The sequence below is a fragment of the Ixodes scapularis genome, unplaced genomic scaffold (assembly GCF_016920785.2).
Source record: "Ixodes scapularis isolate PalLabHiFi unplaced genomic scaffold, ASM1692078v2 PGA_scaffold5__190_contigs__length_132052651, whole genome shotgun sequence".
In the NCBI taxonomy this organism is placed as follows: domain Eukaryota; kingdom Metazoa; phylum Arthropoda; class Arachnida; order Ixodida; family Ixodidae; genus Ixodes; species Ixodes scapularis.
In genome coordinates this window covers 118,411,547-118,435,364 of record NW_024609880.1, presented here as the reverse complement: position 1 = coordinate 118,435,364, position 23,818 = coordinate 118,411,547, and the positions used below count along the sequence as shown (strand labels likewise).

Sequence of the window (23,818 nt, the reverse complement as noted above, 5' to 3'; positions counted from 1 at the left end):
ACTTTTTTTTTTTTTTTTTGCCGTGGATTTGGCGTCTGCAGTTTTGTGGCTGCCTTTCCGTTTTCGTTCAGTCAAATTTTGCAATGTTGTACAATTTTCTTTTTCTGGCCAGGTTTACGCCGGGGGCTTATCCTTCGGGCTAGGCCCCAAATAATCGGCTTTTGTTGCGATAGCTCTGTCGAGTCTATCGTGCTGCTGGTGCAGGAGCGAGGTGTATTGAATTAGCATAATCTCTTGAACTCATGGGCCACGTGTGTAACCAAGGTGTGTCAATGTTTCGTCAAATGTAACCAGTCTTGAAAAAGGTCTGTCTCAGGCCGGAACGTCGACGAACTTTTCGAATAATATGGTTTAAAAACTACAACAACCGTCTGAAGGGTGTTTTATTGCCATATAAATATATGGACCGGTGGCCAGTCGAACTCTTCTGTAGTGGCCCGTAGGGGTCGATACCGACTCGTTCGAAAGGCGTCTCGGAACAAGGCAGGGGCATCAACTATTCATCTGATGCGTGTCGCGGAGGTCTGTGGTGTTGGCAAGGAACGCACGAGTGCACATACTTCTTGGTCGTCCGATACCTGCCGGGCCAGAAGTAACGGGACCGGAGGCGGGCGTACGTCTTGTAAGTGCCCAGGTGACCCACTGCGGGACAAAGTTGCATATTTTTCGGCAAAACTTAGTGTCTTGAACTGGGCTAGGGAGGCTACGAATTATCTTAGCGCTCCAAGGATTTTCTGTTTGGGCAGAGATGATATTTGTGTGTGTTACGGAACTGACGCTAGGCAAATCGTCGTCGATGTCGGCGGTGCGGGTACTCAGTGGCAGAGGGCAACAAGACATTCCATCGGCATCCTGGTGTTTCTTGACACTTTTGTGAACGATATTGACTCATAACTTGCAACAAACTTTAAAAAAAAAAAAAGAACGGAGCATTTTGCGACGGTGCAAACCACTATATGTCGTTACCAAGCGTTTCGGAACATACGTAATATTTTTGTTTTATGCGCCAAGTTATTTAGTTAATTAAGACTAATTTGCTTCTTTTTCGTTTAAGAGCCGATGTGTAAATTCGAGAATTGTAGAGCGAATTGAGAAACACCTAATTGAAATGTTTCCTACATAATACGTTTTGCGCGCTTCTTTTTATTAACCTAAAAAAATGCCTAGGAAATATAAAAAAAAAACACGTGACAGCGCGTTAGCGCGTGGCGATTGCAGAGAGCTCTGATGGGGTGAAGTCCGCTGCTGCGCTGTCCGATGCAGGGCTTTGCTGCAGTAGGTTCTCGCGCCCGTGCTCCACGAGTGGTAACTTTAGCGCACTACTACACTTCTCATGCGCTAAACGTCGTCCTGAAAATCACTAATTGAGTGGTTTTCGATGAGGTTCAGCAAGTCTCTAATTGAAACCATATGTCTATTTTCAATCACTAAAAAGTGAATTAGTCATGCTTCTGGTAATTAACAAACTAATAATAAGTATTGCGCCTTTTTTGACGTCCGCCACCACAAGTAATGCGGTGCCGAGGGAATTATCTTTTTACCTCGAATACTCTAATTTCGGGAACTTTTTTCAGCCTTCGCTTAAGCATTCTGTATATATGTATATACTCATTGTTTTTGCTTTTAAATGCGTTCCTTTAACGAAAATATTAAAACCTGCTGACAGGCTAGTTGGTTACACATAACGGAAATCAATACAGTGTAAGAAAGTGCTCTACAAGTCCTTCCAAGACAGGAACGAATGTTCTTTTCTCGTTCCTTCTCAATCTTGGAACGAGTTCCCGTTACAAGTTACAATGGTTCGAAAGGAATTCGATCCCGTTACATCAGTAAGATGGAACGTGCCGTTCAATTAATTGTGCAATTGCGTATTTACTAAAGTACTGAGCTAGATAATGCGTAAATAGAATAAAGCGAACAAGGGAAAATATATGCACGTCGAACTACGTATCGAATTGTCACAAGCAAAACTGTTCAGGCTTGTTGGTTAGGAAAGATCGCAACGTCAGGTCACATTTGTTCCAGTTATTTGTATTCGAATACCTTACCTACGCTGCCCAATACCTTGAAATCTGATATTGAAGTTGACGATAATAATTAAAAAAATGATTATAGTCAGTGACAAGTTAAGAGTGAAATAGGAGCGAGTCTCATCTCTGTCCACTTTACAAGAGCGAATGCTGGAGAGAAAGTAACCACCCCTCAAGCGTTCGCTCTGCTAACGTGGAAAAAGAAGGGAGGAGCTCCCACGTAACTCTTAACCTACCACCGACAACAAATCTCCAGTATAGGTACAAATAAATGTTCAAATATATATAAAAAAATATTCGTTCCTTCTGCAGTTTTTTCGAAATGTAATGAGTTCCCGTTCCACGGATGCAAGATGGAACGGCGGCGTCCCTCCCTTCCTCGTAAAAGGAATGCGCTCCAGGAGCGCCGTTTCGTCAACACTGGTGCAGAACAGAAGCGCTCGTGGGAGAAGACAGGACAATAAAGCTTTCCTCTCTGGGATGAATGAACTGCACATAGAAAGTCTTTTCCGATTCAAGCTCAACAAATATCAATATCTCATTAAATTCGCCATTTCGTTGAACACCAAATAATGTATTGTGTGCCGCGATCGTATCGAAAGCGAGCAGTAACAACGGGCGGACGAAACAGCTCAGAGGCGCGGAGCAGACGTAGTCGAAGCCTCACGTAGCCAATCGAGCCGAATGAGTGGCGAGCAGAAGATAAGAGCAGCGTCGGTTCGCAAGGCAATCTGGGAATGAGTTATTTTTTAGGCGTTGCTGCTGTGCATGATGTCATGCCGGGTCCTAGGGTATTGAACCTCCTGGCAAGCGCGGGATTCATTGCCTGACAAAATGAAAAGAGGCACACCCACCAAATTCGAAAAAAAAAAGGTGGGAGAGCAGTGACTTTTTTAAGTGTACACAAGTGAGTCTTTCTTCTAACAACACAAAACGAAAAGAAATTTCGATTCTTCCAAGAATTACGTAATCGGGGAAACTATATAAAGCGAACACGTCTGCCCATATTGCCACTGCGTCTGAGAGGTCGTCAACGATGCTGTCCCTGAAACATTTGGTGTTCTGTCTAAGCGTTTCTGCGACATGCGCCGACGTAGAGTTTGAAAGTTGGAAGAAACCGGCAGACAACAATCCTGACCTGAACAGAGAAAACTTTGGCGCGATGCAGGATGCCTGGAAGGTAGGATTTATTTTCACCGGGAATATAAGTTATTGTAACGATATTATAGCCTTCCGCCTGCTCATAAAGCGATTGCTGTTTCAGTCGAGATCCTCTTTTTATTAGTGAGGAGATGGCAGCCGGATTACTTTGTGAATACATGTACCCGAATAATACCCCTGCTGAAAACAAAACCCACTGCGTAGTGCAAGAATTGCTGATTGCCTTGAAATGTTTTAACCAGAACCGTTAGTTACAATTTGTTTTTAATTTTTATTTTTCACTAACGTCTTGCGTTATATTTGGGCGAAGTCTGAGCCTTCGAGGATGCGTAGATGTTTTTAACCTTTGTAAAGAAAGCAGTTTTATTTTATCGGCAGCGGCTTAATATACTCGTTTCCCAGGTGGCACACATTTAAAAGGATGATGCCATAAAATGTAATGCCTATAATCAAAATCAGCTAAATGAAGGTAAACAAACGCTGCTATTTTTGTTACTTAATATCAATATTGCCTGTTTGTTCCTTTCTTCGAACAGTTTTGTCTATCGATCAAATTTTTAAGCACGAATATTGTCTGTAAAGGGGCATTCACAGGGTATTTATGCTCGCCGAGGTTTTCAGTTGTACGTGACATATGAGAGCGCTACAACCCAGAACGAAATTCGCGGCTCGAAATTCAGTTTCTTTCCACCCGTAAACCGCCGATCGAGAACTAGCCGGTTTGAGTCGCGCTCACTCTCTTTTCCGTGGTCACGGGCCGTTTTCTAAGGTTTCGACGCGACCACCAAATTTAATCAAAGTCGAGGGTCATGGAAGGCACAGAGTCAATATCAAAAATAGAAAAAAACATGAAACCCATTTTTTGCTGCTTCTGAGAAGCTGCAAATATGTTAATTAAAAAAAAAGAAAAGGTAGCACAGACAACCGGAAGCCTTCTGTGCGTTCACTGCGTTATTCTCAACAGGCCGTCGTTTTGCGTATCGTGGGACTAGTGGATGGCAGCGGATGACGGGTGTTGGACCTCTACTTCAAAACTGTCGTTCGCGGTACTGGCGAATTCTGTCTTCCTTCGAAAGAGAAATCTTGAACTGATCAAAAAAACTGAAATTCATCCTGTACGACACGCCCGACCAGCAAGCCGATTGCACGAAGACGTCGCCGAGCCGTTGTAACTTCTCGTGGCTGAAAACATCCCTCGCTCAAACGTCAAGCACGATGTGCGTACTTGGAGTTGAATATGCACGCGTACGGCTTCCTTACGAGGTGCGAATGTGGCATATGCGTTGTGCTGCCGGACTTCAAGCCGGAATTGCGTGTACTGAAGGGAAAATGGGCATCAAAGTTTTGACATACAGTCTACCCGTTGCCTTACTACGCATGATTGAGTTCCTTCAGTAGCTCAGCGGAAAGATGTCTTCTTCACACGCGGCGGGCCCGGGTTCAATCCCTGGTGTGGTGTACCGGTTTTTCCCTTTTTTTTGTCAAGCATTTTCGGATGTTTACATTTCTTGTTTTACAATTATCACTGAAAAAAACAATTGTTGTGGACGACACGTTGCTGAACTAAATGGTATGGGATTCCATTTTTGACATTTGCGAACTCAATGTTGTAACTTTCCACAAAATGCAAGGAGCATATAAATCAGGTGCGTCCGCTTTCCGAGCTTCGCGTAACTGTTCTACTGGAATTGCAGCCAGCCATTGAATCTCGACCCGTTGATTTTTCGGAAAATTTTGCAGTCTGCCGCACAATGACACTTTCTAAAGCAGGACATGTGAGGCAACTCTTCACGCAACATCTTGGGAGTATTCTTCTCGGAGCGGATCACGCGAATTCACACGGCCCTCGGGCACTCACTACTGATTGCCAACGCTTAAATGTACATCTGAAGTGAAGAACAGCGAGCGGAACAAACAAATCTGCAAAGGAATCGCACGGGCAACGAACGCATTTCGTCTGCTACGTGCGGAAAAAAGATATCTCACGGTCGGGTGTATCCACGTGACTTCCGCCACTCACTCTATCCTCTCCACTTTGTGCGGTGCGGGAGCTTCGGTTTGGGTTTCGAGCAATTGCTTTTTTGGCTTTATTAATAATATACGTGACTCTGTAGCAAAATATTAATTGGGTAGTGTTCCGACAGCATTATGAATCGCCTGACAAAAAAAAAATAAAAAAATGGGGTGTGTCAGTGTCCTTTTAAAGCCTTTTAAGTGTTTGTTTTTTACGTCCAGTCTACATTTGTCATTTTTATTCTTCTGGAGAATCAATGACGTGTTTTCACACGGAGACTGCATGGATGAGAGTGGAGTCTGCATTTTTAATCTTCATCCCAATTTAATATGAATGCAAAAAAAAAATCGATAGTCCCCTTACGTTTAGTTTAGCTTTGAGTAGAAATGTCTTCACATTTTTTTATTTATCATGTAATTTGTGTCAAAATAATTACAAGAAACATTAATACATTTTCAGACAATCAAGTGGATGGAGAGTCAGAGCTATTATCTAGTTTATAGTAGCGGGTTGGGGACAAAAGAACATTACAAAGGTATTAGCTGTCTTCACGTGCAAACAAGTGACCTCAATGACACATTGAAGAGCGCCAACTACACATCAAAATGGTACGACGAAAAATCTAAAACAATGTAAGTATGTCCATTGCTTCACAATGTCCCTACCATAAACGTTTTAATTAAAATATCCAACCAGTCCATTGAAGGGGTTAGTGGCCTTTTCAAAAACCAATAAGTATCCAGGAGCTTCACTGAAGCAGGATCACGGGCTTGGATTACTTTATTTTTACGCCAATAATTTTGTATATATACTATTTCGAACTGTATATACTAAGGCTTAAAAATAGGATGCATACAGAAGTACCGATAGCCCTCTCATAAATAAGATAGGATCACTATTATAGCAGAATAGTTACATCGTCTGAGCACCGCATGTGCGCTGGCGCGCACCATATTTAAATGTGCCATTGAAAGTATACACGGCAAAAAATACATTTCAACAATATTGTGTAGGCTGCGAGAACAAGCAAACCTTTATTTTACGCGGAAAGATTAAAGAAACATGCAGCAGACATTGCTTATACAAAAAGATGAGGCTGCTCGCAACTCCAAAACAATATGGAAGCTTCGCAAATTGAGCCAACTAAGGCTGACAAGATATGATTTATCAAAATCTGCATCAGATACCATCTTCGGGAAATTTTCAAAAGCTCGCGTGGTCTCTCAAGAAGAAAGAATAAAAAGTATGCTGATGAAATTGAATCGTACAAAATCATTTATCAGTAAGTTTATTACATTGGCCTGTTTTCGATTATTTCCTCTTTATACGGACCATGCACAGAGATGAAAATGGTCATTGATATCTTCAAGCGTGGCTTTTGAGTCCCGCAAAAGTTGATACTGTACTTTGTAAAGCTTCTAAACAAGAAATCATGCATGCATGTAGACGTGGCGGGACAAACAGTGAGAAAAACTCTGGAGCCCCACAAGCGCGTGCCACGTTCCAGCAATTTTCTTACCCCGTTCTCGACGGTGGCATGTGTTTCCAGAACACCTCTGTTTATCTACAATTCCGTTCCGTGCACTCATAGAACAAATAGGTAACGTCGAAAAAACAAGGCGGTGTGGTGGAGTAGCACACTTGAAAGGGTAATTATGAGAGTCAACCCTCGAAGCACGACGCCGTCAGAGATCTTGTCTTTTGGGCGGCTATCTAGCGATTCTCTCATCCGCTGAGTACGGTTAATTTTATCTACATATTTTCGAGATGATCTTCGCATGCTCTTCAATAACACAATACGTACATGACACTGGTCACTCTATTGTAACACCATAGTAAGTATGTGTCTCGATTCTGTATCGGCGTATGCAACGTGGAAGTTCGTCTGTTTCTTGCATACCTCGTACGTTTGCTCACTCCCGAAACGCGCACAAGTGCTTTCGCTTCTCCTCGACCTAAGGCAATGTTGCCTTTTGATTGGCATGCTCCTCCATTGTTCCGATGTGCCAGCGACGGAATTTGGAACACAATTGCTCGCCGTATTACGTCGATATGTCTGACTTGGCACAAACGAAAGAAAACGCGTCCCCTTCCCCTCAAATATTGCGATTCCGCTGTTTAAACGCAAAAACAAAAACAACGACGCGTTATTTGCCGATCTGTAGCCGGGTGTGGCAGATATGGGAGTGACGGTGTCCCGTCATTGGGAGCACACATAAGTCAACTAAACCAGCCCCCATCCGCCGCTAAAATCTGCGTAAGCCCCTTGGTGAACAGGGTCTTGTGTCGATCGCACGCCACAATCTTCGGCGATACTATACCTTCAACATTGGGCAATGGCAGAGGGTGCGCTGGGTTCCCAACCCAATGGGAGACAAGGTGGTACTACAAGTGACGTCACTCAAAATACGGGTTCGAGAGTTGAGGAATACGGCGACCTTCAATCTTTTTATTTTTTTATAAAATAAAAATCAGTGCGCACAAGGTAAAAGCGTTTCGTGTTCTTCGAAACGCGTCTACGACTAATTCTCGCAGTTAACTGGCCAAATCCCGAATATCGTTGCGCCCCCTCTTTAAGGTACATAATCCGCACATACTGAAAGCTTGAATGTGACCATAATGATCAGGCAGCGGAACAAAAAGAATAATTTATTTCACTAAGGCAAGATTAAGATACCGAAAAACGACACCCACCCTTGTGTGCAAAAACCAAAAAGGGCCATTTACTGAAAAGTTAGAAAAGTCTTAAGTTGCCAGCTCCCACTGGCAGCTGGCAAGAATTTAGAAAAACGATCTCACAAATTAATCATCGATATGCGAACCAGTCTTATTTGTCCTTTCTCAAATATAACGCTTTCGCATACCTAGCACATCCATAGTAGCAAGCATATAAAAACTTTTTAGGGCTAAGCATTTTATGTTTGTAGCATAGTTTCGCAAATAGTTCATTCGCTCAGATTCTCGTGTCTGTGTCTAGTTTCTTTTGGATGGTATTGAAGAAGAAGAATTGGGGTTGTGTGGATATTTATACCGCGTGTAGCTGGTCAGCCATTTCAAAGTTGCGACGAGTCACTCTCTGTAGATCAGCAATTTAGCCACTGTTGTACAGGCGCTAGCCTGGGGTCTTTAACGTTCACCACGCAGTGGTGATACACGACCGCATGCCAGTACGATGCTCATCCAGACCGAAACTGGCACGGGTGGGGATAGAACCCAGGATACTGGGTTCTGCAGTGCGAGCTTTCGATCCACGTTCTCCAAGCTGGTGTGCGCTAGACCACTTTTGTTGTATTTATTACTTAGAAAATGTCGGTAGAAGCAATCAATACACCATCTAACATAGTTATCGCTTATTTACATTGAAGGTGCCTTGTGGTGGTCACAGGGAAATACGAAGAAAGAGGGCCATGGTAACATATTTCGAAGAGGGTCACATCTCTAAAAGTCGGGAAGTCATTTGTCAAGAAGTGTATGCCATTCTGGGCGTTTCTTAAGGTGGTCATACACATTACGTACATGCGACATAGTTTCTATGATATTGGACTTTGTGGACCGTGGAGGATCAGCATTTCTATGAATAATCCCTGTTTTCTGAAGGCTATGTAGACTCATCATTGTGAGCAGGTCATAAGGAAAAGTATCATGATGCTTTAAAGGCAAAAAAACGTATGATATATGCACAGATATTCAGATCTTTCTTCAATGTTTTCTGTAGGACATCCCAAAAGAAATTCGCGCACCGATCCCCCTTCGATGGTATTGTTTCGTTAAAAGACAGAGTTCTTTTGTTTTTTAATGAAGAACGATTTTGTGGTCAGGTTTAGTTCAATTTCCCTACGGAAAGATAAAAAAAAATTAAACTTGAGAATCCTTTCTTTTTCCCATGCCGGTATTGACACACAGAAGGAATGAAGTTTAAGCCTTTTGATAGGTTCAGTTCATATAATTCAAAAATAAGCAAAGTGTTAAATATATATATTTTTTTTAATGTCAAGCTAGGCGTTTGTAAGAGAACGAGAGAAGTCTACCGAATATTGGCGAAATAATTCTGGCTAATCTGAAGGTACGAAAGCAGCTAAATGATAACTTGACGTTTACTTCTGGTTACTATTTATATTTCCGATTTATGAATTTGAGATAGGCTAAATGAACAATGGCTAAAACTTATGTTACCAGGGCCTTAAAAAAAGCGGGAACGATAATGCCTAGTTAATATATACCAAGCCGGCGTACACTTCGCGCTTTACACTTTTGCACGCCTCCTCCATTCCTATATGCTCTCCACTTTCTACCTTGCCCGAACTTGGCCCCCTCGCAGCTTAGGAGAATGGTACGCTAAGAGGAATATCATTCCTGCAGAAAATCGAGGTTGTACGTCCGGCTTTAAGTGTAAACAAGGTGTCTACACATAGTTTTTTTCCCCCCATCTTGTGCTACAGGAAATCAAAAACACAATTTGTTCAAGCTGTAAAACAAAAGGATTATAGTATTGAAAATAATATGCAACTGGGTACGTACCTTACAATTTCTTGCAGTAATAGTTAACACTTACATCATCACCGCACGATTTCTGGCAAGCGTTGTGAGCGAACCAGTTGTCGCCGGGAGGCGCACCATGAATGCAGCAACTGGTAATGGATTTATTAAGCGCAGTTTAATTGTCAGGTTGTCAACGCGACATCTGTCGACTAACAATACTAGTCTAAAATTTTTAGGTGGTCTTCATTGTTTTATTTAACCCCTCACATATGTTTCATGCTAAACCTGCGTGCAAGTAACTTTTTTTATATATATTTGTGTACCGAGTGCGACTACGGTTTTGGTGAGGTTTACTAGTGTCATGTTTGTTTGAATAACCTCTGTGGACGTACAGGGGTTAATATTAGCTTAAATAGGCTCCACTAGGCTATTTTGTATCCAACATTTGGGAGCGCACATAAACCGGTGTAAACTTACCAGAAATACGAGGTCACTGCAGTTTGGTAATGTTAGGCAAGTGCCTCACATTACCAAAATGTTGACATTCAAACTACAATTCTGGTTTGCTCTGCAACATCTTGTACCTCATGTGTGCGAGTAAATTAAAATTATTGAACGTATTTTTACTATATATGTTCTTGTTTTCTTTTTCAAAATATGCGCACGAGTTCTATCCAACCCTTGAAAGAGTTACCCTTCTTTTCTTTTTTTTTTTTTAGATCGTATTTCCATATAATATGCAATTCTTATTCGAGGTTTTATAATACAGAATCGACAAAATAACACTGTCTAATGTACCTTTGACACTTATCTCGAATTAACCTGAAGCAACTAAATGTTCTCAGATTACCTAAACCATAGCCTGCTTTATACTCACAAAGCCAGGCAGTTCGACGGGGGAGCCATAGCGTGCCCGTTCGCAGATTCGAAGCGCGAGGATCTGGTAGCACACAGCATTTCTCGTGGAGTCTGGTATTCAGCGCACAGCTTTTGCAGCGGCGAGGACCCGAAACATGGTTTTCAACTCGAAGAGAAAAGAAGGGCAGCCCGAGGAACGCGAGAAGCACGAGCGGATATGCCATCGCTCGGGACAAATGTGTTTCGGCGTCTCGCCGCAGCGGGGCGCCCGTTAAACGACACTTTTGACTTTCGGCGGCCGCGTCGCGTGACAATCTACCAGGTTTTGTCAGTATAAAGGAGGCTACGCCTAAACCTACAGGCTTTTTTTTTTTTTTTTTGCAGTTTTTTTTAATCTTTTTAGGCGGTCGCAAGACTTACGTATTGTGCCCAGTTTCTCTCTCCTGCTTTAAGAGCCCCGATTCAAAGCCAAAGCCTAGTGCATGGGTAAAATTTGACAAACGCGGGCAAGCTGGCGCTCCTCCCTTAATTTCAGACGTATTATGCTTGACGTGCGTGCTTGTTCAGCGAGAGCATGTTTCGAAACCGCGATCTCGTGTTACCCTGTAAGTTGAAGAGTAAGCGGATTATAGACTACTGTTTATTGCTTGAATACTTCTTGTAATTATTTGAATTGTTACGTAGTTTTTGTGTAGGGTATGGGAAGCAGAAAGTATATATTATTAAAACCTACAGTTTTATAATAAGCTATTTCTAATAGCGTACAATATTAAAACTATAATATTTAACTAATTATAAGCTATTTCTAATAGCTTATAAGCGATTAGAAATACGTGGGAGAAAGAAGAAAAACGAGTGGCAGTTGCTTGCAATGGTATCAACTTCCAATGCCGGGGCATGAGGAAAATGACCAAACAAGAAGTTACGCCATTCAAGACGGACAGAAGGCTACATAGAAAACGTTTTCCTTTCTCTTTTATTCGGGAATTGAACGTGGAAGACTTCCGCCACCAACTTCCACTGACCAGAAAGCTCAATGGCGTCTTCACCTGGGTACATTCTGGGCATTCGACGGCCTTAGTCGAAAGGCTTTGTTATACTCCAGCGTTGGGCGGAGCGAAAGCGGCGTAGCGCAGGACTCAGTATCTGCGACTAATAACGATTTGAGTGCGCTGCACTTCGCCGCGCTTGCTAAACTCGACGTCAGATCATACCAGGGCCTTAAAGGATCACCGCAATACAGTATTTTCAAAATTTCACCACAGCTGGCCGTCGCCATTTTTTGGGCACGACGCGAGGGATTTAATCCGAGTCTTTCCCAACCGCTGATGCAGCACTCGTCTCTAAGATGAGCTCAGTGCACGTGCTCAAACAACGGCGTACTCAGAAAGTTGACCCAGCAGCTATTGGCGTGGGCACTTTTAAATGGGTTCTATTATCCGTGGCTACACACTTATTTTCTGTCTTCTTTACTTGTTTTGTATAATTTCTGACACCGTTTATTGTTGACTGCAATTATAGCTGTTTGCGGCATTTTTTCTAATTATTTTTCACTGTGTAATTTTCGGCGTTAACGCCACACGCCAATTCCTGACTCAAATCCGATCCATGCGTATAGTGTCGAGCTCACAACGTAGCACTTCATTAAAAAAAATTCTCTTCCATTTTTCTTTTCAAGGCCAGCCTAAGCGTAAAGCCACATCACCAAATGGAAGCTGCTACGATCTCAATTTCAACTTCCTCTGCGATAACAGAGGCTGCACCATATATCATCCGGAGTGTTGGGGAACACCCTACATTCAATATTCAGAAAACTACGTGCTATTCAGCAATTCCTTTTGTCATATACTGAGATCACTACAAAATCGACTGGACTCTGCATGTGGGTATAATGAAGTGATTTCTACTACAGTGGCAACTTATTTAGAACATTTTCTAGGCGCAAAATGAAAGACATTGAATTGAAATATATGCAAGATATTCAATATCTTGGTTTAAAACAGCCCGACCAAAAGCAAGGTAAAATTATAGACGAGACAGAAAACACCGCTGTCGTCTCTGTCGTTTCTTTTTTTTTTTTTTTTGTCCTTGTTTTGTCGGGCTACTTTAAACCAAGATGCTCGTCGACCAACTAGCCCAAACATACCTTTTAGCAAGATACTCAAAGTCGTTTCGATCTTAATACCAACTCAAACACTTTTACAGTCACGTGCCGTCCAGAAACTGACAACTAAGCGTTGAATGACTGCGAAAATCACCCAAAGGGCGAGACAAAATCATTCTAACAAAGGGCGATATGTGTAAAAAGTTTACTGCGACTTAACACAAACATAGACATAACAAGAAGATAGACACGTGGGTTGCACTGACGTCACATCGCATACCTTAGACCATCATGTAAGAGGAGGAGAGGTGAGCTGCTTTTGTAAGAATTTTGAGTGACGGGTTAATCTATAAGCGTCTCGGAGAAGATTACCAACGTCTCTGCAAATCCGGGAGGCAAAAAAGAGGATCCTGATAAGAGGGGAGCTCGCTCTTCCCCTCTTCTCTGGTGGTCATCGGCGCGCTCTTTGAATGACGTCACGTGCAACCCATGTATGCAAGAGGCCTCTTCAGAATAAACAGACACGAATGAGGCGAGAGTCCACTTCCATACAAGCTCAAGGCAATAATCCTTTCCAGCGCTTATCACCCAGACTAAAAAGGCCGAGTCAGTGGGATGTGGACGCTTGCGCACAGCCTGATGTTCCGCATGAGAAAGCAACTGCGCAGGCTCAGAACGTGTTCCCCAGAGCAGAAGCCAAGAATGGCAGCACGCATACGGTGACTGTTTGAAGGATCTATAGACGTTTGCAAGCACGGTCTCTGAGTGCCGCCATCTTGCTGCATGTGTGCGTATACTCTATGAAAGTCAAGCGTTTCTGAGGCGTACGCACGGATTCGAGACTGGCGGAAAAAAAAGTGTGTTTCATCCACGGTGGCCAGACCAGCCCTTGAAGCGCTGCTCCTTACAAACGTCTATAGGATGCGTCGATGTCAGCGTAGCAGGCAGAACTGCACACTACCGTGGTGCTGACCCCATGCGGAAACTTATATGACTCGTTTTATACTCATGCCAAAGTCGGGAACGGTCCTCGTGAGATCAATGGTTTGTGAACATACTCAAGAATTCCACCAGGTCAGGTGAAGCGCAAACAAGTGTCGGGAGCTGAAATTGCATAGATGCAAGGGCAACGCCCACTCAGCCACGAACCTGGCGAAGAATTGCAGTCCTAACGCGTGTGTAGCTACCATGTTCGCCCGATGCTAATTTTAAAAGATAATCTACTTATTTTTTTTTCCACTAAAGTATAAATAAAAAGACGAAAATCAAGACCGAAATCAGTGTTGCAATCGGCCGGAGAACACTGCAGTTTATTAAATATGCACATACGTCTCGAGGTACGAATTTCACTGTTCATAAAGGTTGGAGATCGGAATTTGGCGCCACCCGACGGCAGCTAATATTCGAAGCTTCAGTCAAAAAGTAGAACATGAAAAATAAAACAGCCGATTGAAATAATGCAGTGAAACACCCCTAATACAAGGGTACAAACAGTTTTGCTTGCAGAGACCGGCGGTCGAGTCGTGTGTCCTATCGCGCATTCTGATTCTAGTATATTATTACTACTTAGACAAAAGACCTCGGATGAAAAATTAGACTTTGTTTTTCCTGACGTTACATCTAACTTCTTATCTTCATTCTACTTGTAGAAAACCTATTCAAGTGTCGAAGTTAAAACCCCTTACTGCATGCTAGTGGGGGACAGACGGCAGCTATTTTGCTCAATCTTTGTCTTAATTCTCATAGACATGCCCATATTGAAAGTGCTCCTTAATAAACTTGTTCGGATCCTAAAAACCCGGAGACCGGTGATATGGTGCCGCATTACAGATCACAAAGGCTCACAGCGATAGCCACACTGGTGAACATAAACCTTAAAATCGCAGAAAAATCTATTGGAGTGCTTAGTGTAATACCTTTGAGAGCATATTAAAACCATTATACTCGGTCTTTGAAACTTGAATGTTATTTTACTTTTGTTTTTCTGCAATGTTAAAAAAAAATTCTCCCTCGTGTTTTTGTTGTTTTTTTGTTGTTTTTTTTCTTTATTCAACTTTTTCGTTTGGACAAGCTTATATTTATATCTTTGCGATGAAACCGCTTGTTTTTTGTTTGTTATATCATACGCGAACTGTTAGAAACTGAAATGCGTGTTTTTCCTTTTGCCTCAAAATATCGTTCTTTTTCTTTCCAGCTTGTGAATTCTGGTTGAGGGAAGATTTGTTAAAAAATGTGACGATTCCCCAAGTCACTACAAGAGCACGAAGCGAAGAAAGTGAGGAAAAAGAGAAGGAATTTGACAGTTCGAGTAAAACTACGTATACGTATAATTCCTTATTTAAGGAACTTCCGTCCAGCTGTCGATACGCATTTCTTCTCAACTGTGGATATCCGACATACCGAATATATGACAAGGAAGATTGCGACAAGAGAGATAAAACACAGAACGCCGCGTCGGGTGACGTAAACGCAAGTCATTAGCACAATAATTTCAGCAAATACACTTCCCGTCTCTGTATCGGACATCGTGCTCAAGCCATCTTTCGAGTGTCCATTGACGTTGTCTTTTGTTGCTCCGTAAATGGGAACCAGTCTAGTACCTAAGACAGTCATCTAAACACTGGGGGTGACTTCGGACAAGTGCAGAGAGCAGCAGGACTTTGTCCCATGTGATATCTCGAGAAGAAATCTTGCAGTCTGCAGTGTGGAAAAAAATGCTAGTGGTAAAAAGTCAACTTTAGCGAGGAGTACCTAAGATATACTTGGTGTGGGTATTATATGAATAAAAATGGCAATAAAATAAGCAATTCTTTCAATAAACATTTGTTATTCAAAATGGTTTCTTTGTAATAAAACCTAGGGGCCTGCGTTTCTGTAGTGCTTGGCTACACACTGCGTCGAATTGTGATAGCATTGCTTGTCTTCTTTGAAGGCAACATGCCGCTGATTAAAGGGACGATGCAACGATTTTTGTCATTTGCGCGAATACAGCTCAGAACGGATTTCTGACGTTAAACCCACGAAACACGCGTTTGTTTTACACTCCCCAACTCGCTGCCGGAACAATAGGCCAATTCGTCTGCAACCGACTGTACGCCGCTAATGTTGATCATAGCCACGCGCTAGGGTTGACAAGGCGCGGGACACACGCTGAGTTCCAGACACCGCTATGGTTCGGCTATTGTCGTCATTGAAGCGATTGGGCATGGGCCACTACCCAGATGCTTCTCGAGCTATCGATTATCACGAGCCCAAATCGAGTGCTCACGCAATGCTCGGGTCAAATCTGTGAGCTGCATTCAAATCTCGTCACTGGAGGGGGTACTGCAATCTCGCAGTTACGACACCAAGTTTCGCGAAGGAGAGATTCAATGAAAGCGTTCGCTTTTTTCCTTGAAATTAAATTGCAACAAAGAATGTTCTTGGCTAGTGGCGTTGCGTGCGAGTATCCCTGAGACCCACCAGCGCCACTAAGCTCCTGGAAAACATTACAACTGAATATTGTTGAACCGCCTCCCTAAGTTGCGACGAAACTCATGAAGGGTAACCGAGCGTCAAATGGTCGGCGATTTTCATCCCACATAAGTGGTCATACTCAGCAGATCCGCACTTCTGTTTACCCATATCCTCGTTAGACCACATGTTCCTCTTGCATGGCGTTGTGAAGACTCTGGTAAATCGAGGAGCGCCTTGTACCGCGGCCTGCCACGCACGCGATAGGGGGATAAAAGGTAACTTAATAAATATCGCTTCAAAATCTTCCCCTTGGCTCGTGCAATTAATAAAAATTTTTGCCCTCTTGTCCGTTCCTTGAACGTAAGGCTCACAATTCATAGTGTCCTAGGTTTGATCTCACTTGGAAGACACCCAGATTTTTTTTAGTTTATTTACTCCCTAATTAGCTTCTCGTGTGCAAGCGTATTGTGTTGCATATCAAAATGGTTACGATGAAGCAACCCAAATATAGCTATCGCATTAAGTACTAAGAAAGCCAGTACCTATTTAGAAAAACAACAACACGTTGTCTTTATGATTAGATGTAATTAAATGCAAAGGTGCAAGCGAGCTGAACAAGAATAACGAAAATAATCCCTGGAGAAGGGGAACAAGAGGGACAAAATACAAACACAAATATCCAAACACAGCTAGGTGACTGGTGCGCGACCAAAGAAATCCGCCTGGTCCCGGGTTCCATACGCGGACCAGGCGAATGTTCTCGGCCCATCACCAGTCACCTACCTGTGTTTGGAGATTTCTATTTCTCCCTTGTCCCTCTTGTTCCCATACTCCAGGGATTATTTTCGCCAAACGTGTCTTTATATTTTCTACTAGCTCCAGGGCCGGAAATAACTAAGTGCAAATTTTTTCTACGCGCAACAAACGCGAGTTTTTACCTGCTGTCTGGACAGTCACAAAATTTCCACCGTACTTGTTTTGACGCCCATTTTTTGTTCTTTTTTTGTGATCACTGATTGACCACGCGAAAGCCAGCTTTCGCTGGCTTTCATGTTTGAAAGAATATGCTCCCTGTTTTAGAAGTAAGTCCTTAGAATGCAAGAATGTGATTTTAGCGTAACCTGTGATTGTGTGAAGCTCTCTCAAGACGTCGACAGCATGCCCTGCCGCACCATGAACCCATGGCCAGTTACCACAATGGCTGTCGCAGCGGTGCACCATCTTGACAACTCCCTGATTGATTCGGGCGAGAGTTTCAAATATTTCTCCTCCAATACACCGTTCCCAAGATTCACATTTTTAAAATGACCCCTGGGAATCATACGGACATGCCCTTGCTTATAATTGTTCAACAACAGACTGGGACTCCGGATGAAAGGAAAAAACGTATGCGATTAATATGTAGCTTATCAATACGAACTTCAAATGGCACATTCAGACTTCTCCCGTACTCGAAAAGGTTGCCACGGGCAAGTCGCACAACCTGCCAGAAATCATCTCGTACAAAAAAGGGGTATATTTTAGCTTAAATTCGGCAGCCAAAATGTTTCTTTTTTTCTTTGTATCTGGCAAACTTAAGAATGACAGGCCTGTTTTTCTCTGGCTGATATCTGCCTAGGCGATGCGATCGTTCAAGATTTTACGTGTCTAACTGAATACCCAACTTCTGCGTGCAATACTACTCGACCTTTACTTTGAATTGACCTCAAGTCTCGGTTGAATTATCTGGGCACCCAAAAAAACGACAAGTTTGATCTCCTAAGCCTATTTTCATTGTACCCACACTGCCTCTAAATAGTTGCCAGCTCAGAGAAATATCTTGTAAATATCTGAACAACTTCAGGGTGATGTAGCTAATTAAAATGAACAATCCTGGTCAAGCACAACAGAATGAACATAATGCGTTTTGCTGCAGCAGCTGCAGCAAAAAACAAATTGACAACATTTCCACATTGCACAAGGTGAATGTATTGCTCACGTCACTCAACGCCCACCAAGGAAGCAAGAATAAATAACAATATATTTCAAAGACATCGTGCACATTTATGACGATGTATAGGAATTGTTAAATTGTAGCCGAGAGTGGCCGCATAGATCCTGGAGCAATGCACTTGCTTGCTTAGTAATTGTTAAGTTGCTTTCGGCAGGAAAAAGGAATTGAATATATAAAACATGGCGGCGCAAAGATTTTTGTCCTTTCAGCGTAAACCGCTTAGATACAAACATTCACGCTTTTAACCCACGCATCACGCGTTAGTTTAGACTTAGTTACTGAAAGCCACAGGCACAGAGTCTCAGAGCTCTGTTTTTTTTTTATCCTCTTCTTGTTCTTTTGTTTTTTCTAAAGTTGCCATAGGAACCAAAACTTCGAGACATGAGTACTGGAAGTTGCAAGTGCTGTCAGACGACTAGATACCGGTACTTCAAGACACAACTACGTGCGAAACGTGTAGATAACGTCCGCACGGTATGGCAGCACACCTGCAATCAGCAGTAACAGATAACTCCGAAGTAAATTTAACACACCAAATTGTGATTAAAAAAGGGACATATTTTTGTGAACAGATATACTCTAACCAAAAGAGAGTCAATGTGGAGTAGCAGGTGAGCTGGCGTTAGTGAATCATTTTGTGTAACAGCCAAGAATGAGGTGAGAAAAAAAAAAGGCCTTGTAAACAAAGAAAATGGCTCAAAGGGAACTTCTCAATCGAGGAGAAAGAAACAGGAGGGGTTATTGGTTACACTGGTAACCAAAAAGCGTCTCTGTGATCGGCATTGGTGATTGGGAAAACGCTCACTATGATGTCTTCAGTAACTTTAACGGCGTTGTTTTAAGAACCCGATGATTCCAAGCTTCTATCGTGGTTTTTACACAAACCATCGAGCTTAGTTTGCAACCGATAATAAGTAGCCATGAATACCACTCGTGACGTCACGGTAAAGAAAATCCTTCACGTTACGAACGAAAATCATTAGAGGGCGCAACCGAAACTGCTTTGCGCTAAGTGTCTGTCGAAGGAAAAAGAAAGCTTTCGTTTGAGTGTGGTTTTATTCATTTATAGTGTTTATGGACTAATACAATCAATCGATTGCATTACTTTGCCATTCGTGCCTCTTCTAAGTTTAGCAGTTCTCTTTTTGCTAACTTGGCAAACCTGAGAATAAAAATGTCTTCTTATTTGGAAGCGAAAGCTTGCCTGTCATGTTTGTGTGCGATATATAACAGTTTGTTGGTTTAATACGAGTCCCTCCTCTCGCACACCTCTTTTGTGCAGTGCAACATATGTACTAGAAAATATTTGCTGAATAGAATAAGCCCGGTTTTTGGAAAAGGATCTGGACACCCTTGACATCAGTATGTCTGACGAAGATGCGCCTTGACAAAACTGTTTATTTTTTCAAAGGAAACTGATTAAAGACCGAATAAACCTATCTACTTGCTTTCAAGTTTATTGTGCAGGGAAACTCGGGGAAGTTCCATTCAAGAGCCACCAGAGATTTCATCATCTGGCCCCCCTTAGAGCGGAGCGTCTTGTTCAAAGGATCGCATGAAGGTTATGCAGCTGAAGGCGTCAGCTGTCGCTCTGAATCGAGGTCGTATAGGCGTTGGCGAAGTTCGAAGCTCTCTGTGCAAAGAGCATCAGATTTCTCCCATGACTCAGTCAGGTCGTCTCTCCTCGCACCCGGATTACTGCCGTGAGCGGGAACCCAATACCAAGGTGTCGTTACATGCTAGCCTCCCTTTTTTTATTTTTGTTTCGTTTTCTTGGGGTTTTACCGTTGGGTGGTGTGTAAACTCGGAGCTTTGACCGTGCCGCTAAAGTGAGTTGTCACTGCAGAAACAAAAAGAATGAATAAATCGTGAATTTATTTTTGAAGAGCCACTGAAGTCAAGACTGGGGCCGGTCCGTCCAGGACCTAGCCTTGTGATGGAAGGTTGAGCCGTTTGGGGGGCATCTCGCGCCGGTCCCAAGATGTTGACTACAACAGGTGTTTCTTTACAGCACTCAGTCATCGGGTCGTCGTGACATCTTAATCGGAGAGGTTTCTTGTTGCCAGCCCAACTGCTGACATGTGCCACAGGCCGCAAGTTCTGGCTACAGAATGTCTACCAACGGGTAAAGCCTGGAATTGTCGCGGATTTCTAATGCATCCGGTGAAGTGAGGGAATTGTCAGAAGAATCGTCCAAACGTTTTCAAGTTATTTCAAGTAAGGGAAAATATGCGATGTGGGCGGCACAGTGGCATGCAACGAAGCAGGTGGGTGTGGCGTAATTACCCTCTTTACTGAGTAACAGTTGCCCGAATCATAACTGGGCAGCGCAAGCCGATACCCGATTCGCCCGATTAAACAAAAACAGTCCGAACAGGTGCTGCAACCCCATCCTCCGCATTTTCTTATTTTGTGATGATCAAGGAATTTAATAAAATTATTAAAGAAAAACCTTGGGAAAATCAGTGAATTTGAAGTATGTAACTTTATAGACGCCCTCTCTTATCATGCAGGCATATTTTGGCTAAAATCTAGGGTTACCTTAGCTCTCAAAGTTTTCAACAGCCTTCCGTCTTTCTACCCCGAGAAGTTCTTTACTCAGTATGCGTTGCGTGCCGCACCTTATGTTAGTTATAAAAGTCTCAAAAATCTTTTTCTTCGTCAATGCCGTATATAATACCCAGAGTCTGATTATCTGCACGTTTTCATGAGCCTCAAGTACTGAAATAGCATGGTTGCAGTTGAAGTATTCATTTCCCCCATAATTCGAAAAATTCAGGGACAAGTGGCGGGACCCAAACGTTTGTCGAGACGATGTTCGCGGGAGGTTCAATTCTAATTCGGTAGTTCTGTCAGCGAGATGATTTCCCACTCGGCCATTTATGGGGCGGTAAATGTCTTTGGGCGTTAAATCTGAAATTTTGAAACGGCCGGCAAGGCTCCGTATCAAAGCGCGACGCGTTAACGTAGCTGAGTCAGGCAGATGAACGGCACAATGCTCCGGCGCTTGTGGCTTCTACGAAATACCGCCCAGCCCATCCAACGTGGGCGTGCATCAGATCCGCGGGCGTCACGTCACCGTCAGTGTAGTTGCCTTTGCTTTCCTCAGTTAAAGGGTTCAATTGAACGTGGGCTTTGTTTCTCGTTCGTTTACCCGAGTGAAGGGTGTAGGTGCAGTTTGTTTTTCACTAATCTTCGAACACGATTTTGTCGAGGCGAGAACACTGAAGGGGTTACAGACCCTAACAGTCGACTTATCGGTGCATCTGGAAGGCTGCTCGCTGCCGTAGGTATTGGGCTTCGAGAGGTCTATTTTCTTGGCTTGAAGCGAAGCTCACCGACCGGGTGTCGTTGGGCGCAGATAAAATTTTAAATCCCGAACGTTCGGTCCTGCATAGTCAAATTTGGTGCACCGGTAGACCTCCGTGTTTTGAAAAAAGTAACAGTAATGATTTTAACGAGGCGAATGACTGTTTAATGGAAAACAATGTCCGAGATAAGAAATGGCGACTCTACCATTTCAAAACATTTTCCGTTCATATTTTTTTTTACAAAACTATTTTACCGCAGTTATTGCGAAACTTGCATTTGTCTCATCAACTGGAAGTCTTGGTTGCGTACGTTCTCTAACTCAGAACTCTAACGATTGCGCAAAGGTTTCTGCACCATAAACAATACAGCATGTATGAGCCTAAACTGTATACTCAAACCCCGACACACGGGCCAAATCCGGCCCGCGGACGTCTTCCGACTGGCCCGTAGCTGGCTGCAGTACTCCCAATGAAACTCTGCCTGCGGGCCGCGTAGAGCCGGCCCGCTGGTACCGGCACAAACATAAGCGCTCGTAAAGGAACTGCGCCCGAGGACGCATTAGCTGCGTAAACGAAATTACAAGAAAAACGAGATGAAACTTCCTACCATAAGGCCATGAGGGGGGAGGAAGAGGGAAGGGTATTGAGAAGAGGGAAAGCTCCTCTTCCCTCTCCTTCTCCTCCTCCTCCCCTCATTCTTCAATATCCTCCGAGGGGGGGGGGGGGTCACGTGACCCTGTGGTGAGGGGTCACGCGACCAAGGGGTTCACGCGACCTGGGGGGTCACGCGACCTGGGGGGTCACGTGACCTGGGTGGTCACGCGACCTGGGGGGGTCACGCGACCTGGGGGGGGTCACGCGATCTGGGGGGGTCACTCGACCTGGGGGGGTCACGCGACCTGGGGGTCACGCGACCTGGGGGGTCACGCGACCTGGGGGGGTCACGCGACCTGGGGGGGTCACGCGACCTGGGGGGGGTCACGCGACCTGGGGGGGTCACGCGACCTGGGGGGTCACGCGACCTGGGAGGGTCATGGGATCTGGGGGTCACGTGACCTCGGGGGGGGGGAGGGGTCACGTGACCTCGGAGGTCACGTGGTCTGGGGGTCACGTGACCTAGGTGGGTCACGTGACATCGGGGGTCACGTGACTTAGTTGGGTCACGTGACATCGGGGGGTCACGTGACCTTGGGGGTCGCGTAACCTTACGGTTACATTAAAACTTGGGTTTGGGCTAGTTGGTCCATTACTGAATAAAAGGTTAAAAAGCGCGAACAAACGAGGACAAAAAAGAAACACGGACGACAGGACAGGCGCTTCACTCTCAACTGGTTTTTATTAACACCATTGTCACCTATATATACACATTGCACAAACCACATCGGATTCAATCGCGACAATCAGAGCCAACCTTCCAGAAACACCATCTCACTCTGGAGCAAATACAAAGACGGAGCGCTGACGCAATTATTTTCTTTCTTTTTTATGTAGAATGCCTCTATAATCTCTCTTTCCGTGTTTTCCTTTGCCTTTCTTAAAAGCTTTGTGCCAGTCAGGTCAGGTTTACATCCACATCGCCTACAATGGTAAGCGAGATGGCCCCCGCGTTGTTGTGCACACACAAATTATGTTCACGTGCTCTATCATTGAAGCAGCGCCCACTCTGCCCAATGTAGACTCTGCCACAACTAAACGAAATCTCGTACACCACATTGGTGACGCACGCAGTATATTGCACCGCGTGTTTCTTGGAGCACGGTGCCTTCTTCTGCCTTGTCAACATCGGACAACTCCTGGCAAGTTTACACGGTGCAGAAAAAAACCACGTTAATGTCGTATCTACCAGCTACCTTTTTTAGATTATGAGATACGGTATGCATGTACGGAATGACTTGCACTCGTTTCCTTTCTTTACGTGCCTCGCTGCCTTTTTTACTTCTTTTTAGCTTTTGAAGAAGGCTCTCACAACAACTAGAGATTAGATTAGGGGGGTACCCCGCGTCTGTTAACCTTTTTGATTGTCGTTCAAAACTGATTTTCATCTGGTGGTTGCAACTTTTTTCCAGAGCCGCACTTAAAATTAAAAAATGGAAAAATTGGAAAATTGGAAAAAAGTTGCAACCACCAGATGAAAATCAGTCTTTTTGCCTGAAGAGGAAGCTTGTGCCAAGAGAAGTGCAAGGCCTGTTCGGAGTCGTGGAACCATCCTGGGGGCACACTAGACGGTTGTGCAAGATCCTGAAATCAGAATACTGGAGACAGATACGACTGTATTTGGACTGGCTCCGTATCATCGTACTGGGAGTACAGGAGGACTACCATGCCAAGCGCCGCTTTGAAGACTACAAAAGATTGGCGTCGCAAACAACGGAGTTCATCTGGCAATAGACGCGAATGCAGCTTCCGCCAAAA

At 43.7% G+C, this 23,818-nt stretch overlaps 1 protein-coding gene across 1 annotated transcript; it reads left to right on the top strand.

Moving 5' to 3' along the window:
* Positions 1 to 3,066: 3,066 nt before the first annotated feature.
* On the top strand, positions 3,067 to 15,127 carry LOC120836068. The gene is made up of 5 exons (XM_040214790.1): positions 3,067 to 3,210; positions 5,665 to 5,837; positions 9,645 to 9,715; positions 12,221 to 12,424; positions 14,841 to 15,127. Exons 1-5 carry the CDS (start codon positions 3,067 to 3,069, stop codon positions 15,125 to 15,127), a joined length of 879 nt encoding a protein of 292 aa, XP_040070724.1.
* The last annotated feature ends 8,691 nt before the right edge of the window (positions 15,128 to 23,818 follow it).